The sequence below is a fragment of the Trachinotus anak genome, unplaced genomic scaffold (genome assembly GCF_046630095.1).
Source record: "Trachinotus anak isolate AG129_WGS33_773 ecotype Australia unplaced genomic scaffold, CSIRO_AGI_Tana_v1 ptg000008l, whole genome shotgun sequence".
NCBI classification, from domain to species: domain Eukaryota; kingdom Metazoa; phylum Chordata; class Actinopteri; order Carangiformes; family Carangidae; genus Trachinotus; species Trachinotus anak.
Genome location: NW_027273859.1, coordinates 29639536 through 29657825, shown reverse-complemented (window position 1 = coordinate 29657825; position 18290 = coordinate 29639536). Strand labels below are relative to the sequence as shown.

At 43.1% G+C, this 18290-nt stretch overlaps 1 protein-coding gene and 7 non-coding genes across 19 annotated transcripts in view; 2 read left to right on the top strand and 6 right to left on the bottom strand.

Annotated features, from left to right (window-relative positions):
- Positions 1-18290, top strand: part of cntrl (centriolin) — a 57054-nt gene that overhangs the window by 3784 nt on the left and 34980 nt on the right. For 10 of the 12 annotated variants that reach the window (XR_011691737.1, XR_011691736.1, XR_011691738.1 and 7 more), the window contains exons 7-10: positions 34-227; positions 1278-1316; positions 1665-1784; positions 2406-2619. Coding sequence is in view for 9 of the 12 variants with exons in the window: in XM_071484118.1 (XP_071340219.1) it covers positions 34-227; positions 1278-1316; positions 1665-1784; positions 2406-2619 (567 nt within the window). In the remaining 3 variants the exon portion in view is untranslated. Of the gene's footprint in view, positions 1-33; positions 228-257; positions 1166-1277; positions 1317-1664; positions 1785-2405; positions 2620-18290 lie in introns of those variants that run through there. The other 2 variants (XM_071484127.1, XM_071484125.1) reach the window with 2 other exon arrangements.
- Positions 3290-3362, top strand: trnaa-agc (transfer RNA alanine (anticodon AGC)). The gene has a single exon. It is a non-coding gene; the product is annotated as a tRNA-Ala (tRNA).
- On the bottom strand, positions 7295-7380 carry trnas-gcu (transfer RNA serine (anticodon GCU)). Its single transcript has one exon. It is a non-coding gene; the product is annotated as a tRNA-Ser (tRNA).
- trnas-gcu (transfer RNA serine (anticodon GCU)) lies at positions 11742-11823 on the bottom strand. The gene has a single exon. It is a non-coding gene; the product is annotated as a tRNA-Ser (tRNA).
- Positions 13060-13141, bottom strand: trnas-gcu (transfer RNA serine (anticodon GCU)). Its single transcript has one exon. It is a non-coding gene; the product is annotated as a tRNA-Ser (tRNA).
- Positions 14369-14450, bottom strand: trnas-gcu (transfer RNA serine (anticodon GCU)). Its single transcript has one exon. It is a non-coding gene; the product is annotated as a tRNA-Ser (tRNA).
- Positions 15687-15768, bottom strand: trnas-gcu (transfer RNA serine (anticodon GCU)). Its single transcript has one exon. It is a non-coding gene; the product is annotated as a tRNA-Ser (tRNA).
- Positions 17002-17087, bottom strand: trnas-gcu (transfer RNA serine (anticodon GCU)). The gene has a single exon. It is a non-coding gene; the product is annotated as a tRNA-Ser (tRNA).

The window sequence follows — 18290 nt, the reverse complement described above, 5'->3', positions numbered from 1 at the left end:
ATACTGATACTGTTTCACTGTGTTTGTGCTCAGAGGAGCTGGAGCGTCTGCAGCGCGAGGTGAACCGCAGCCAATCAGAGCTGAGCAGGCTGCAGAGGGAGCAGCAGGCTGCAGTGACCCGACTCCACCAGCAGGAGGAGACAAACCAAACACTGACAGCTCAGACACAAACACAACAACACACACACACTCTGCTGGAGCAAGAACTACACATGAAGACTGAGCTGGTAGGACACACACACACACAAACACACACACACACACACACACTGTACATTCAGTGTATTTGTGTTATATAAACCTTTGATTCACTGGTTAAACACACTTCTACTCTCACACTGATCTCCTGAGGGAAAAGGTGTTTGACCTTTGACCTCTAATGCCTGTGTCTCTGATTGATAAACACAGGTTCATCAGGTGGGGTGGGCAACATGGATAAAATATTAGACTTAATTGGAGTTAACTGTTACTTATATGTAACGCTTTAAAAATCTTTTTCTTTTTGTCTTTTCATTATTGAACATTTACATAAAACAATAACACATAAAGAAAAAAAGGAGTGAATGAAATAAATATCTTTAAATATAAAAGAACTATTAATAAAACATCAATCATAATAACAAATAAAAAAAGCACAAGAATCCTTTATTTTATGTCCCATCACTTTATTTTTATTCCTACATATAAATTAGAATTTGATATAAATATGGTCAGTATCTTATCATACAGTAGATTTTGTGGAAAATTCAGTTGAGAAACAGTTTACGGTTAAAAGAGCCAGTGAACTCAAGATCTTAAAATCTAAGTATATATTATATATAAGCTGTAAATCAGTTCTGTTTGTGAATTTGCAGAATTGCCCACAGTGGTTTAATAAATCCAGAGATGTAAAGAAAGAGGGTAACACATCTTAATAGAAACAATATAAACCACTTGAACACAGAGATATATCCCCACTGTTTTTTAACATTCAGTATTTGTTCTACATATTTCATATTTTTCCAGTTGTTCTGTTGTTCTTCCCTAATGTGTGTTCACAGAGGACTTAGAGTTGTTAACAAAGACATTAACAAACACTTATATCTGATTACAGCTGTTACCGGATGTGGATACCTCTGTGTGACAACATAGATAGACATAGACAGATTCACATTATATGTGCTATGTGAGTCAGACATGAGAAAATGCACACTTGTCACCCTCGACACATCAAAGGAGTGCTCCACTCACTGTGGCTCCTCCTTCTTCTCTGTCTCTCTCCACACCTTATTCTCTAGCCCCGCCCTCCTCTTGTTCTTCTGGGTGTGATCTATCAGGTACTCCGACATCACATTAAACCTCAATCTCTTATCATCCCTAGCTCTCTGTTGTTTGATCGCAGGTAGCTTCACACTCACACACACAGAGGAGTTTGTGTGTGTGTGTGTATGAGTGTTTGTTTGTGTGTGTCTCTTACCTGTAAGTGATGAATTCTGAAAATATTCTTACTGTTGAACAATATTCTCAGATGTTGAGTGTGACCTTTATTAGAAACAGGATGTTTCTATTTTAATATTCATTTAAAATGTGCCCTCTTTGTGCAATTGCATCAGTTTCTGTTCACTAATGTAAACTCAAGAGTTCCTATAGCTCTTTTACAGTAAAAGCCTTTTCTGTGTCTTTAGTTGGAGAACACGGCAGCAGAGTTGACCAGAGCCTTTCATAGATTGTATGAGCTGGAGCAGGAGCTGACTTTCTATAAAATAGACACCAAGCTCAGCCCCCTGCCCCCCTGCAGTACACAGGTAACTATAACACGCACGCACGCACGCACGCACGCACGCACACACACACACACACACTTTGTGTGAGTTGCGTCCATGAATTTAGGGGGTGGAACATCTGATGATGTAGCACTGTACCAAGATGAACCTTTCTGTCGTCCCTGTATATTTAAAGGACAATACAGCCTGATAATGTCTGAGGCATCAGTCCAGTGTTGCGAGGTGAAATCAACCACATCATATTTGAGATCTGAAAAAGAGCAAAACCTCAAATAACATTTATGATAAGACTGAACGGAGCCACATGTTGCTCAGCCTGTTCACTGATGCACAGAGCAGGTTAGGACACAAATCTGATGTTTGCCCACTCGTCCACATTGCATGCAGCGAGGAATTAGTGTTGCTCCATTTGCACAAAAAAATAAAATGTCACACTGAGCTGATAAAACATAGCAGAAGAAAAAAAATCCAAAATCCAAGGTGAAGGTTCCAGATGGGATTTAAGTGTCTCAAGGAGCAGCCAGTTCACAGACAAACAGGAGGCACAAGATCAAACTTCATACTGAGATTTGATCAACAAATAACCACACACTAACAATTAACATTAACTATTAAAGTGATCACATTTTTATGTGTCATCAGGAAATCGACACTGTGGCTGAGAGTCCATACATTGGGAAGGCTCGACACATCAGGAACACTATCACCTCCACTTGCCAAAACTCCTCCTCCTCCATCTCCTCCCCCTCCTCCTCATCCTCATCCTCCCTGCAGCCCCAGGAGGGTTCAGACGTTCACACTAACATGGGCTCGTCACACCTGTTGCTGGAAGACTGCAGAACACAGCAGAGGACAGGTAAGCACAGAAAGACTGGTCATCAGTGATGTGAGAAAACATCTCTGTAGAAAGTTTGTTAGTCACCTCAAAGAAAGGTCAAAAGATCTCATCTCAGGTGAGGCACTAAACAGCCACTGTAGGTGTATTCTCTGGGAGGGGTTGATGTGGACACTGCTCAAATGATGGTCAACTAAAAATATGTTAAGTTTCATAAACTGTAAAAGTGAGTAAAAAGAAATAGAAAGTACCTCCCAACATCTTCACTGCAGAAACAGACCAGAGACCAAATCATGCTGTATGATTCAGAGGAGATGGAGGAACACACTGACTGGATGATTATCACAACAATCATAAATGAGACAGTGTTTGCTCACAACATCCTGAACACATTTCACTGATAGTAGTACAGTCAGGTTTATTACACAAGTCTGGAAGCAAAGGCTTGGAATAGAATGAAAGAATGAAATACACGTATGAGGTTATATTTCAAATTGTTGCAATTCATTCCACATACTGTGATAGAATGCTTATTAGTGTGTTTATGGATTAATAGTCACAGAGTACAGCAGAGTTTTTCTGCTCCCAAATGAAGCATCTCCTCCAGAAACATGAAACCAGTGACTAAAGTAGAAGCATAGAGGAAGAGGGCAGAGGAGGAGCTGCACCTCTGTTTTGTTGTTGTTGTATCGGGGAATTAGCTCAAATGGTAGAGCGCTCGCTTAGCATGCGAGAGGTAGCGGGATCGATGCCCGCATTCTCCAGCAAACTTTTAACCCTTTCTTCACCTCTAATCAGGAGGGTTTAACTTTCCTCAGGGAGATAGATAGATAGATAGATAGATAGATGACTTTATTCATCCCCGAAGGGAAATTAGTTTGTTACAGCTGTCCGGTGTATTATAATACAAAATATACAATAGAATAAAATACAGAGGTAGACAGAAAGAAATAAAAATACAGAATGGCAGATATAAATAATAATATACTATGTATATGCATATGTAAATGGAAAGTGCAAAAAGATGGATACAAATATTGTATGAATATGATATATAATATCAATACGGTTAGTATTTGGAGTGGAGTGTTGTGATGAAAATTCAGAGTGCAAAGTGTGACAAGTCATCTTGTGTCATCTTGGCTCTGACAGAGGTAGATGAGTTGTACAGTCTGACCACAGTAGGTAGGAACGATTTCCTGTATCGTTCCTTAGAGCAGCGGGGTTGAATGAGTCTGTTGCTGAAACTGCTCTTCAGCTTGTCCAGTGTTTTGTGGAGGGGGTGAGAGGGATTGTCCATGATTGCCAGCAGTTTTGCCAGCATCCTTTCCTCCACCACCTCCTCCAGGGTGACAAGTTTAGAGCCAACAACAGACTCTGCCTTTTTGATGAGTTTGTTCAGTCTGTTGGCGTCCTTTGCCTTGATGCCCGCACCCCAGGACACCGCAGCAAAGAAGATGGTGCTCGCCACAACAGACTGATAGAACATCTGCAGCATCTTGTTGCAGACATGAAAAGACCTGAGCCTCCTCAAGAAGTAAAGCCGACTCTGACCCTTCTTGTAGATGGCCTCTGTATTGGTGGACCAGTCCAGTTTATTGTCCAGTGTTACACCCAGGTACTTGTATGAGGCCACTAAATCCACATCCGTCCCACTGATGCAGACAGGAGAGGGCAGGGGCTTGTTCCTCCTGAAGTCCACCACCATCTCCTTCGTCTTCGCCACGTTCAGCTGCAGGTGGTTCTCACCACACCACTTCACAAAGCGCTCGACCAGGTCCCTGTACTCAACCTCCCTCCCTCCCTCCACACACCCCACAATGGCCGTGTCATCAGAGAATTTCTGCAGATGACACGACTCAGTGCAGTACTTAAAGTCTGACGTGTATGTGGTGAAGAGGAAGGGAGACAGCACAGTTCCCTGGGGGGCCCCGATGTTACTGATCAGACAGCCAGACACACGGTTCCGTAATCTCACAAACTGCGGTCTGCCCGTCAGATAGTCATCAACCCAAGTGACGAGGGGAGCACCCACCCGCATGTTCTCCAGTTTGGCCTTCAGCAGTCTGGGCTGGATGGTGTTAAAGGCGCTGGAGAAATCAAAGAACATGATGCAGACTGAGGTGTCAGGTCTGTCCAGGGAGGAGTAAGCCTTCTGTAGCAGGTAGATGATTGCATCATCCACCCCAACATGGGGCTGGTATGCGAACTGCAGGGGGTCTTGTGATGGGCACACCAGCGGTCTGAGGTGTGCCAGGACCAGTCTCTCCATGACCTTCATGATGTGAGAGGTCAGTGCCACCGGTCTGTAGTCCTCCAGTGCAGCAGGACATCCTTTTTTGGGGGGTTGTTGCTTGGGGAAGCGTTAGAGGGGCTGCCGGGTGTGGAGTTGAACCTATTGAAAAACATGTTCAACTCATTCGCACATCGTTCGTCCCCCTCAGCTGCACCCCCACCTCTCCTCTGGAAGCCGGTGATCTCTCTCATCCCACTCCAGACGTCCCTGGTGTTGTTGTCCTCCAGTTTGTGCTCCAGTTTCCTTCTGTAGTTGTCCTTGCTCTCCCTGATGCTGCGTTTGAGCTCCCTTTGTACCTGCTTGAGTTCTACTCGGTCCCCTGATCTAAAGGCCCTCTTCTTCTCGTTGAGAAGGGCCTTCAGGTCGCTGGTTACCCATGGTTTGTTGTTTGGGTAGCAGCGGACCTTTTTAGTGGGGATGGTGTTGTCAATGCAGAACCCAATGTACTCAGAGACACAGTCAGTCAGGCCATCAATGTCCTCACCATGTGGCTCATACAGAGCATCCCAGTCTGTGGCCTCCAGCGCTCCACGCAGTGTTTCCATGGCCTCAGGAGACCATTTCCTCACTGTCCTCACTGTGGCTGGGTGCTGCTGAACCACAGGCTTGTATGACGGTGAGAGCAGGACTAGGTTGTGGTCTGACCTGCCCAGTGGTGGCAGGGCAGTGGAGCTGTACGCATCCTTCACATTTGCGTACAGCAGGTCCAAAGTCTTATTTTCACGGGTGGTGCATGTAACAAACTGGTGGAAGGTTGGGAGTGTGGATGAGAGGGAAACATGGTTAAAGTCACCTGTGATGATGATGAAGGCCCCGGGGTGTTTTGTCTGTAATCTAGCAGTCACAGTATGGATGGCATCACATGCTGCTTCTGTGTTTCCAGATGGAGGAATGTAAACAGTGATGGCGATGACACTGGTGAACTCCCTCGGCAAGTAATATGGACGAAGTCCGATGGCGACAAGCTCGATGTCCGGGCTGCAGACCCGCTCTTTGACAGAGACGTGCCCGCGGTGACACCACCTGTTGTTCACGAACACGGCGAGGCCCCCTCCTTTCTTCTTGCCGGTCGTGGTGGTGTCTGTGTCGGCTCGAACCGTCTGGAAGCCGGGAATGGAGGTGTTGGAGTCCGGTATCTGCTCATGCAGCCACGTTTCCGTAAAACACATGAGACTGGACTCTCTGTACTCCCTCTGTGTCCTGGTGAGCGCTTCCAGTTCGTCCACTTTATTTGCCAGTGACCTCACGTTTCCAGTGATGACTGCAGGGATGTAGGGCTTAAACTTCCTCTCCTTCATCCTCAGTTTAAGCCCCGCTCTGCAGCCTCGCCGTCTCCTCTTTAGCTCCTCGGGTATGGTGGGTCTCTCTCCGGCAAAGAGAGTTGGGTACCTCAGGGCCGTCAGCTGGTCGCGGGTGTAAACTATGCCGGCGATGTTGCAGGCATGGCTCCCAGTGATCCGAAGAGACCCAAGTGCAATGAAGAGGAGTAAGAGGAGTAAAAAGTGTCCAATCCGTTGGAAAAGCATCTCGCCGTTGTGCGTTGCGAAGATGCACAGGACAGTGTAAAGATAAAGATAAAAAAACAAACAACAAACGCAATAAAAATACAAAAAACCGACAGAAATATCCGGAGCTACTACAACAGGCTGCCGCTAGGACGGCGCCATTTTAGATGTTTCCCGTAAAGAAAACTAGACTCAGGCGAGGATGGTATTCCAACCACGCATGCAGAGATTAATTATCCCGTTGTCTGTGAGGGTTGTTACCACGAAGACAAAGACAAGTGCTGACTTTGTTCTGCTCTGCAGTCATCAGCTGCTCTGTGATGCAAACGGGAGTTGCAGCACTCTCTGGTGGACAAACTGAACTTCAACAATTTTTGATTGTTGATCTTTCACTCAAACTGGACTTACATGATAGCATTTAATTGTCTCACTAGTTGATGAGTTATAGTTGTCACTTATTTTGTCCATCAGTCTGATGTGGAAAGACTCACTGCTTTGCACACAAAGCCTCATCTTCAACAATAGAAGCTAAATTCTACTGGTGCGTTTATATCAAACTGGACTTGTGGGATCCCATTTCATTGTGTCACTAGTCCTACAGTTAAGGTGGTCAGTTATTTCGTCCATGGGGATGGTGTGGAAAGACTGAACGGTTAGCACACGATGCCTTGTCTTCAAGAGTAGAAGCTAAACTCTGCTGGAGAATGTGGGCACTGATCCCACTACCTCTCACATGCTAAGCGAGCGCTCTACCATTTGAGCTAATTCCCCTCTGAGCAACTGCAGGTATAAGTGAGCATTTGGATAGAAACTGATGATGTCCCATAGAGAGTGTGGTATGATGGAGCCAGTTAGCTTGTTGACATGGCAACCTGGCAAACTAAAGTAACCTTCATCCCGACGGGGATGGGATTCGAACCCACGCATGCAGAGCACAATGGATTAGCAGTCCATCGCCTTAACCACTCGGCCAAAAATGGGGCAAAAGGGACTGTTAGGGTGGGGGAAAGGAAAAGAGATGGATGCCATTCACACAACAGTCTTTTCACTTATTTATTTAGTTAACTTGTTTTCATAGAAATACCAAAAATGGCAGGTAAATTAACTCTTCTCAGGTTGTTGTTATTGTTTATATGAACAACAATTTTATTACTACAACAATTATATTATCAACTATAATACAAACAATTTTAAAATCAGCAAGCTCCAGATTCTCACCGCAAACTGAATCTGATAACCCAATAAACTAAATAAATTCAGTAAATAAATAACTAAACTACTGTATATAAATAGCCAAATAAACTAAAAAAAACTAAATAAAATAAATAACTCCTGTAAATAAATGAAATACTGTAAATAACCAAATAAACTAAAAAATAAATAAATAAAATAAATAATTCCTATAAATAAATAAAATACTCTAAATAAATAACCAAATAAACTAAAAATAACAACAACACAAAACAAACAAACAAAAAAACAACAACTTCACTGCTTCTCAAGAGTCTCCTTCCAATCTGTGATGGTCTGTCCAGATGCTGGACAGTACCCTTTCCTTTCATCTGAGTATGGCCAGTGCTTTTGCTTTTTGACTGACCACAGGTTCTACACAGGTAATGGTAGGTGTCTTTGCAGTGTCGCTTTTTTTGGTGGCTCCCCTCTTGCCACATGCTCCTGGACTTCCAGTGCTGCCTTTTGCAGTCTCCATTTTCGGTAACGATTCAAGTGAACTGGTGACTGACCTGATGATGATGACGTTGTTGGTGGTGTTGATGCTGCAGATGGTGGTATAATGTATTGATTATATGAGGCTGAAGGGTAGTATTGCTGAGAGGGAGGTGGTGGCAGCTGTGAGGACCAGGCAAGAAATGGGGTTGGTGGTGGAAGGTAACTCTGCTCATGAGAGGACCAGGCAGGTGATGGGGCTGGTGGTGGAGGGTAACTCTGCTCATGAGAGGACCAGGCAGGAGATGGGGCTGGTGGTGGAGGGTAACTCTGCTCATCCATGGACCAGGCAGGTGATGGGGCTGGTGGCAGATGACCCTGCTGGTATGAGGATGAGGCAGAAGAATGCCGTGCATACAACCCAGGAGGACAGTGCTGTGCTGAGCCAGTTCTAACTCTGTGGCGTGGGCGTATCACTGCCTCGCCCTCCCGGTTTTCTGGCTCCTGAAACTCCATGACTACATGTCCATGTTACACAGGTGCTGAAGCACGCTCCCTTGCTTTTGAAAGGGAATCCTTTACTGTAGACACACTCTGGGGTAGTTGTACTCCTTGCAGCAATGAGTCACGGTCTGTTCTTTTTTGTCTTTCATACAACCTGGAAAAAATACAATACAAAATATTTACTAGTACAAGTACAACCACAAAGGTTGTAGCTCAATTAAACCCTTCCTGGTTAAATGTAAACATGTTAAAATAATTAAATATATTTATATTTCTCAAGTGTAGCTGCTCAAGTGAATGAGGGAAGCCAAAGACGTAGCTCACCAAGAAGAAACTGTGGTGTTGTTGATAGTAACTAGCACCAAGTTGGTGTGGTCCTGTATTGTCCGGCTGTCTTCAAGGAGTTGCTTAATGTGGCAGTAAGTATGCACAATGGACTGCGGAATGGGCAAGGTTTTACCCTTGCAGTCTTTGGGCCTGTTTCTCGCCTGCTGATACTCCTTCAAAAGCCTGAGGCAAACACATTCTGAAACTCTGTTGGTATCAGGTCTCTGGGCAGCCTGGCCATGGGAGATGAATAGTCTGAAGAAAGAAAACAAACAATGTAATCAACATTATACAACTTACAGAACAGACAGTACTAGTCTGCTAATTTGATTGGAGAGGCGTTTGTATAGATCATATACTGTAAACCATTTCACAATTTGACTATAGCAGTCCACCTGTCAGAATCTATTACAGAAGAATAATTAAACAATGATTATGATGCATGTGAATCATGTAATGCAAGCATCCACTATACGTCAGCTCACCTTTCAGCTGCTTGTTGACCAGGTGTGGAGCCACTACGTTTCTGGGAAGCTCTCCACGACCCTGGCAAGGTCTTCTTCTTAGATTTCAGGGTATATTTGCAGGGAGACTTGTCCATAGTATGCAGATTGGAATACAGCTGCACAATCTCACCCGCCTCTGTGGCTGACAATGCAGTTATGGTGTGGTTGAGGTTGACAAGGTATTCCGCCAAGTTATCAATCGCCTCCCACCCAGGAAAACCTCTTACATCATATCTGCTGTCCTGAAAAATGAAGAACAACCACTGACAAATATGATACAATATACTTTACTGTCCCCTACAAGAAAATTTTCTTGGGCCCAGTGGCACTGCATTTAACAAATATCATTCTACATTTTACATAGAGAGTACACAGACATGTGACACAGTCAACCACCGACTAGTAGTCATATGTTTGTGGTAAAAAGCAGCACATAAGCTTGGGTCACAAGTGGAGTAGCATCACAGAATTAGTTACATTACCTGAGCTGATGTGCTGGGTCCACTGGAGGAACTGTCCTCAGTAAGTACATTTCTCGCCATACTAACAGGACTGTGAGAGACACTGGCTGCATCAACACTGGCTTCCTGGGAATTTGAGAAACAGTTATGAGAAAAAAAATTCCCTGGATTAAAGAATTGCCTCTGTACAAAATTCATTGGTCCTACAGAATTTCAGTGATAGATGATCATGCAATGGTCAGATTACCTGAGATGATGTATGAAGTGATGTGTTGGGTGAATCAGCACAGGACTGTGGGGGGGTGAACTGTCCAACTCATCTTCACACAGGGGGGCTTCAGGTGGGCTCTCTCTGAGGATGTCAGCTGCATCACTTATTGTGACATCAAGACACTCCTCCTCCTGAACTTCAACCTGCAGGTCTGGCAGAATGATGCCAAGTTCTCTGTGCTGTTGTGGACCCAGGAGGTCTCCTCTGTCAGACTGAGCCAGCAGATACTCCACAGCAATATGCTCACCTGCCATAAATAATTATTATGAAAAAAATAAAATCAGTAAAAAAAAACACTTGACAAGACAAAAGTTTATTTGTTGAATGTGTTAAGAATATAGGTGTATCCACAAGGAGAATGGTGTCTCCTTAAGTATCTTACCAGTGGGTCTCCCAGGGGGAATGAATTCTGGTACTCTGTTGCTGAGAGCGTTTAAGTTGGATGTGAGGCGGACACTGTAGATTTTACAATGCGATGCACCACTCTCATCCACAGCTTCAAGGGCTCGGTTCATGTTCTATCTGGATGCAACCTCAAGCATGTACATCTGAGCGTGCATAGCATTACATCTGTTTTTTCATCCTTGAAAAAACAAATTTGAAATATTCGGTTATATGTTATTAAGTGAGGGCACACAGTTCCCTATGTATGCAGTCTTTTCTCAGAAACTTCAGTAGAAAATTATGTTCTTGTTCTAACCCTAACCCTTTTGTGAACCTGAGCCAAGTTTAGTGTACAGTTCAACACCAGGTGGATCTTGGATGCATGTCAAGAGCTTCTGTTGCACCTCCCACGCATGTGTCATGCTCTCAGGGTTGATCAGGCGTAAAGCTGAGGTGTTCGTCAGTTCCCACATTGACTTCAGCAATCCTTGGATTCAGGCTACGGGTTTCCTCAGCCCCACGAGTTCTCCTTCTGCAATGCTTGGCCAACTCTCTAGAGCTGATGTTGGCCAGAATTTGCGCTTCTGTAGGAGCACAATCAACATGCTTTTTCTTCAGCTCTGATCTCTTGGCTTCCTGGAGATGACAGATGTCATCCTGGTCCCACTCAATAATACAGCTGGACAACTTTGAGCAGAAAGTGCCGTAGAGAGGATGGTGTTCTGTCGTGAGACCAGAGGTGAATTGCCTCATGAAGTGGAAAATATCCAGTCTCACTTTGGTCTTCCATGCTCGAAACCACACAAGAACTGGAGGTGAATTTGTACAAATGAACAACAAGGCCTGGAATGTAGTCTGCATATGATTATAATTCAGTTTTCACCATGACAGGGAGGACCTCTAAGTCTCAAGTGTATGATGTGACAATCATGAAATAAAACAGGTGGGTCAAAGACAAGATATGCACATTTACGAAAATTTACGAAAGCGATTTCATATACACAGAAAACAACATAACATAAGTAAAACTACAGTAACTAATGTTTCAAATCACTTTTGTGAGTAAAACCTAGTGCTTGGAAGGATATTGGCAAAGTATGAATATTTGAAATTACAATTATTTAGTGTTTGGGGGCTGCTCTATGATCCTTAAACAGTATTATCATATGGGAGCCAGTTAGCTTGTTGACATGGAAACCTGGCAAACTAAAGTAACCTTCATCCCGACGAGGATGGGATTCGAACCCACGCGTGCAGAGCACAATGGATTAGCAGTCCATCGCCTTAACCACTCGGCCACCTCGTCCTCTTGTTTGGCCCTTTTAATGGACAAAGGCGGTCCAGGGCGTAACAGAATCTTCAGCAACTACGGTCCCATGGAAGAAAACGTACCATCACATTTTCAGAATTTTGGCGTTGACTTGGTACCAAAGTATCGGTTCTCGTGACATCCTTACTTTGATGTGCACACGGTGGGGAATTAGCTCAAATGGTAGAGCGCTCGCTTAGCATGTGAGAGGTAGCGGGATCGATGCCCGCGTTCTCCAGCAAACTTTTAACCCTTTCTTCACCTCTAATCAGGAGGGTTTAACTTTCCTCAGGCAGATGTTTCCCGTAAAGAAAACTAGACTCAGGCGAGGATGGTATTCCAACCACGCATGCAGAGATTAATTATCCCGTTGTCTGTGAGGGTTGTTACCACGAAGACATAGACAAGTGCTGACTTTGTTCTGCTCTGCAGTCATCAGCTGCTCTGTGATGCAAACGGGAGTTGCAGCACTCTTTGGTGGACAAACTGAACTTCAACAATTTTTGATTGTTGATCTTTCACTCAAACTGGACTTACATGATAGCATTTAATTGTCTCACTAGTTGATGAGTTATAGTTGTCACTTATTTTGTCCATCAGGCTGATGTGGAAAGACTCACTGCTTTGCACACAAAGCCTCATTTTCAACAATAGAAGCTAAATTCTACTGTGTGAACAGCACATTTGTACTGTCTGACTTGCAAACATCATAGGAAAGTATAAAATAGCTGCTGCAAGGATACATTTCCACAGTTGTATAACTTTGTCCCAGAGTGTCATAAACCTCTGAGCAGTGTTAACGTGTCTGATGAGCCTTGAAACCCGTTGATCTTTATTTCAAACTGGACTTGTGGGATCCCATTTCATTGTGTCACTAGTCCTACAGTTAAGGTGGTCAGTTATTTCGTCCATGGGGATGGTGTGGAAAGACTGAAGGGTTAGCACACGATGCCTTGTCCTCAAGAGTAGAAGCTAAACTCTGCTAGAGAATGTGGGCACTGATCCCACTACCTCTCACATGCTAAGCGAGCGCTCTACCATTTAAGCTAACTCCCCTCTGAGCAACTGCAGGTTATTGGTTTTGCCAGGTTTTTTCCAAGTATGTGAGACAGCGCATCAATGAGGAAGTGAGCATTTGGATAGAAACTGATGATGTCCCATAGAGAGTGTGGTATGATGGAGCCAGTTAGCTTGTTGACATGGAAACCTGGCAAACTAAAGTAACCTTCATCCCGACGAGGATGGGATTCGAACCCACGCGTGCAGAGCACAATGGATTAGCAGTCCATCGCCTTAACCACTCGGCCACCTCGTCCTCTTGTTTGGCCCTTTTAATGGACAAAGGCGGTCCAGGGCGTAACAGAATCTTCAGCAACTACGGTCCCATGGAAGAAAACGTACCATCACATTTTCAGAATTTTGGCGTTGACTTGGTACCAAAGTATCGGTTCTCGTGACATCCTTACTTTGATGTGCACACGGTGGGGAATTAGCTCAAATGGTAGAGCGCTCGCTTAGCATGTGAGAGGTAGCGGGATCGATGCCCGCATTCTCCAGCAAACTTTTAACCCTTTCTTCACCTCTAATCAGGAGGGTTTAACTTTCCTCAGGCAGATGTTTCCCGTAAAGAAAACTAGACTCAGGCGAGGATGGTATTCCAACCACGCATGCAGAGATTAATTATCCCGTTGTCTGTGAGGGTTGTTACCACGAAGACATAGACAAGTGCTGACTTTGTTCTGCTCTGCAGTCATCAGCTGCTCTGTGATGCAAACGGGAGTTGCAGCACTCTTTGGTGGACAAACTGAACTTCAACAATTTTTGATTGTTGATCTTTCACTCAAACTGGACTTACATGATAGCATTTAATTGTCTCACTAGTTGATGAGTTATAGTTGTCACTTATTTTGTCCATCAGGCTGATGTGGAAAGACTCACTGCTTTGCACACAAAGCCTCATTTTCAACAATAGAAGCTAAATTCTACTGTGTGAACAGCACATTTGTACTGTCTGACTTGCAAACATCATAGGAAAGTATAAAATAGCTGCTGCAAGGATACATTTCCACAGTTGTATAACTTTGTCCCAGAGTGTCATAAACCTCTGAGCAGTGTTAACGTGTCTGATGAGCCTTGAAACCCGTTGATCTTTATTTCAAACTGGACTTGTGGGATCCCATTTCATTGTGTCACTAGTCCTACAGTTAAGGTGGTCAGTTATTTCGTCCATGGGGATGGTGTGGAAAGACTGAAGGGTTAGCACACGATGCCTTGTCCTCAAGAGTAGAAGCTAAACTCTGCTAGAGAATGTGGGCACTGATCCCACTACCTCTCACATGCTAAGCGAGCGCTCTACCATTTGAGCTAACTCCCCTCTGAGGTTATTGGTTTTGCCAGGTTTTTTCCAAGTATGTGAGACAGCGCATCAATGAGGAAGTGAGCATTTGGATAGAAACTGATGATGTCCCATAGAGAGTGTGGTATGATGGAGCCAGTTAGCTTGTTGACATGGAAACCTGGCAAACTAAAGTAACCTTCATCCCGACGAGGATGGGATTCGAACCCACGCGTGCAGAGCACAATGGATTAGCAGTCCATCGCCTTAACCACTCGGCCACCTCGTCCTCTTGTTTGGCCCTTTTAATGGACAAAGGCGGTCCAGGGCGTAACAGAATCTTCAGCAACTACGGTCCCATGGAAGAAAACGTACCATCACATTTTCAGAATTTTGGCGTTGACTTGGTACCAAAGTATCGGTTCTCGTGACATCCTTACTTTGATGTGCACACGGTGGGGAATTAGCTCAAATGGTAGAGCGCTCGCTTAGCATGTGAGAGGTAGCGGGATCGATGCCCGCATTCTCCAGCAAACTTTTAACCCTTTCTTCACCTCTAATCAGGAGGGTTTAACTTTCCTCAGGCAGATGTTTCCCGTAAAGAAAACTAGACTCAGGCGAGGATGGTATTCCAACCACGCATGCAGAGATTAATTATCCCGTTGTCTGTGAGGGTTGTTACCACGAAGACATAGACAAGTGCTGACTTTGTTCTGCTCTGCAGTCATCAGCTGCTCTGTGATGCAAACGGGAGTTGCAGCACTCTTTGGTGGACAAACTGAACTTCAACAATTTTTGATTGTTGATCTTTCACTCAAACTGGACTTACATGATAGCATTTAATTGTCTCACTAGTTGATGAGTTATAGTTGTCACTTATTTTGTCCATCAGGCTGATGTGGAAAGACTCACTGCTTTGCACACAAAGCCTCATTTTCAACAATAGAAGCTAAATTCTACTGTGTGAACAGCACATTTGTACTGTCTGACTTGCAAACATCATAGGAAAGTATAAAATAGCTGCTGCAAGGATACATTTCCACAGTTGTATAACTTTGTCCCAGAGTGTCATAAACCTCTGAGCAGTGTTAACGTGTCTGATGAGCCTTGAAACCCGTTGATCTTTATTTCAAACTGGACTTGTGGGATCCCATTTCATTGTGTCACTAGTCCTACAGTTAAGGTGGTCAGTTATTTCGTCCATGGGGATGGTGTGGAAAGACTGAAGGGTTAGCACACGATGCCTTGTCCTCAAGAGTAGAAGCTAAACTCTGCTAGAGAATGTGGGCACTGATCCCACTACCTCTCACATGCTAAGCGAGCGCTCTACCATTTGAGCTAACTCCCCTCTGAGCAACTACAGGTTATTGGTTTTGCTAGGTTTTTTCCAAGTATGTGAGACAGCGCATCAATGAGGAAGTGAGCATTTGGATAGAAACTGATGATGTCCCATAGAGAGTGTGGTATGATGGAGCCAGTTAGCTTGTTGACATGGAAACCTGGCAAACTAAAGTAACCTTCATCCCGACGAGGATGGGATTCGAACCCACGCGTGCAGAGCACAATGGATTAGCAGTCCATCGCCTTAACCACTCGGCCACCTCGTCCTCTTGTTTGGCCCTTTTAATGGACAAAGGCGGTCCAGGGCGTAACAGAATCTTCAGCAACTACGGTCCCATGGAAGAAAACGTACCATCACATTTTCAGAATTTTGGCGTTGACTTGGTACCAAAGTATCGGTTCTCGTGACATCCTTACTTTGATGTGCACACGGTGGGGAATTAGCTCAAATGGTAGAGCGCTGGCTTAGCATGTGAGAGGTAGCGGGATCGATGCCCGCATTCTCCAGCAAACTTTTAACCCTTTCTTCACCTCTAATCAGGAGGGTTTAACTTTCCTCAGGCAGATGTTTCCCGTAAAGAAAACTAGACTCAGGCGAGGATGGTATTCCAACCACGCATGCAGAGATTAATTATCCCGTTGTCTGTGAGGGTTGTTACCACGAAGACATAGACAAGTGCTGACTTTGTTCTGCTCTGCAGTCATCAGCTGCTCTGTGATGCAAACGGGAGTTGCAGCACTCTTTGGTGGACAAACTGAACTTCAACAATTTTTGATTGTTGATCTTTCACTCAAACTGGACTTACATGATAGCATTTAATTGTCTCACTAGTTGATGAGTTATAGTTGTCACTTATTTTGTCCATCAGGCTGATGTGGAAAGACTCACTGCTTTGCACACAAAGCCTCATTTTCAACAATAGAAGCTAAATTCTACTGTGTGAACAGCACATTTGTACTGTCTGACTTGCAAACATCATAGGAAAGTATAAAATAGCTGCTGCAAGGATACATTTCCACAGTTGTATAACTTTGTCCCAGAGTGTCATAAACCTCTGAGCAGTGTTAACGTGTCTGATGAGCCTTGAAACCCGTTGATCTTTATTTCAAACTGGACTTGTGGGATCCCATTTCATTGTGTCACTAGTCCTACAGTTAAGGTGGTCAGTTATTTCGTCCATGGGGATGGTGTGGAAAGACTGAAGGGTTAGCACACGATGCCTTGTCCTCAAGAGTAGAAGCTAAACTCTGCTAGAGAATGTGGGCACTGATCCCACTACCTCTCACATGCTAAGCGAGCGCTCTACCATTTGAGCTAACTCCCCTCTGAGCAACTGCAGGTTATTGGTTTTGCCAGGTTTTTTCCAAGTATGTGAGACAGCGCATCAATGAGGAAGTGAGCATTTGGATAGAAACTGATGATGTCCCATAGAGAGTGTGGTATGATGGAGCCAGTTAGCTTGTTGACATGGAAACCTGGCAAACTAAAGTAACCTTCATCCCGACGAGGATGGGATTCGAACCCACGCGTGCAGAGCACAATGGATTAGCAGTCCATCGCCTTAACCACTCGGCCAAAAATGGGGCAAAAGGGACTGCTAGGGGGGGGGGGGGGGAAAGGAAAAAAGGGGGAAAAGGAGGGGAAGGAAAAAGAGATGGATGCCATCCACACAACAGTCTTTTCACTTATTTATTTAGTTAACTTGTTTTCATAAAAATACCAAAAATTGCAGGTAAACTAATGCATCTCAGGTTGTTGTTATTGTTTATATAATCAACAATTATTTTCATATTCAACTATGATACAAACAATTTTAAAATCAGCACACTCCACATTCTCTCTTGAAACTGAATCTGATAATAACCAAACGAACTAAATAAATTCTGTAAAGAAATAACTCAACTACTGTAAATAAATAGCCAAATAAACTAAAAAAAAAAACCTAAATGAAATAAATAACTTCTGTAAATAAATAAAATACTGTAAATAACCAAATAAACTAAAAACAAATAATTGAAATAAATAACTTCTGTAAATAAATAAACTACTGTAAATAAGTAACCAAATAAACTAAAAAAACTAAATAAAATAAACTACTGTAAATAACCAAATAAACTTAAAAACTAAATGAAATAAATAAACTAGCTAAATACCTTCACTTGTTTATGTAGTTAACTTGTTTTCATAGATATAACAAAAATGGCAGGTAAACTAACGCTTCTCAGGTTGTTATTGTTTATATGAACAACAATTTTATTACTAACAATATTATCAACTATAATACAAACAATTTTAAAATAAGCAAGCTCCACATTCTCACTTCAAACTGAATCTGATAATAACCTAATAAACTAAATAAATTCTGTAAATCAATAACTAAACTACTGTAAATAAGTATCCAAATAAACTAGAAAAAACGAAATAAAATAAACTACTGTAAATAAATAACCAAATAAACTTAAAAAAAATAAATAAAAAATAAACTAGCTAAATACCTTCACTTATTTATGTTGTTAACTTGTTTTCATAGAAATAACAAAAATGGCAGGTAAACTAACACTTCCCAGGTTGTTATTGTTTATATGAACAACAAATATATTACTAACAATTATATTATCAACTTTAATACAAACAATTTTAAAATCAGCACACTCCACATTCTCTCCTGAAACTGAATCTGATAATAACCAAACAAACTAAATAAATTCTGTAAAGAAATAATATAACTCCTGTAAATAAAATACTGTAAATAGCCAAATAAACTAAAAAAAAAAAAAAACCAAACAA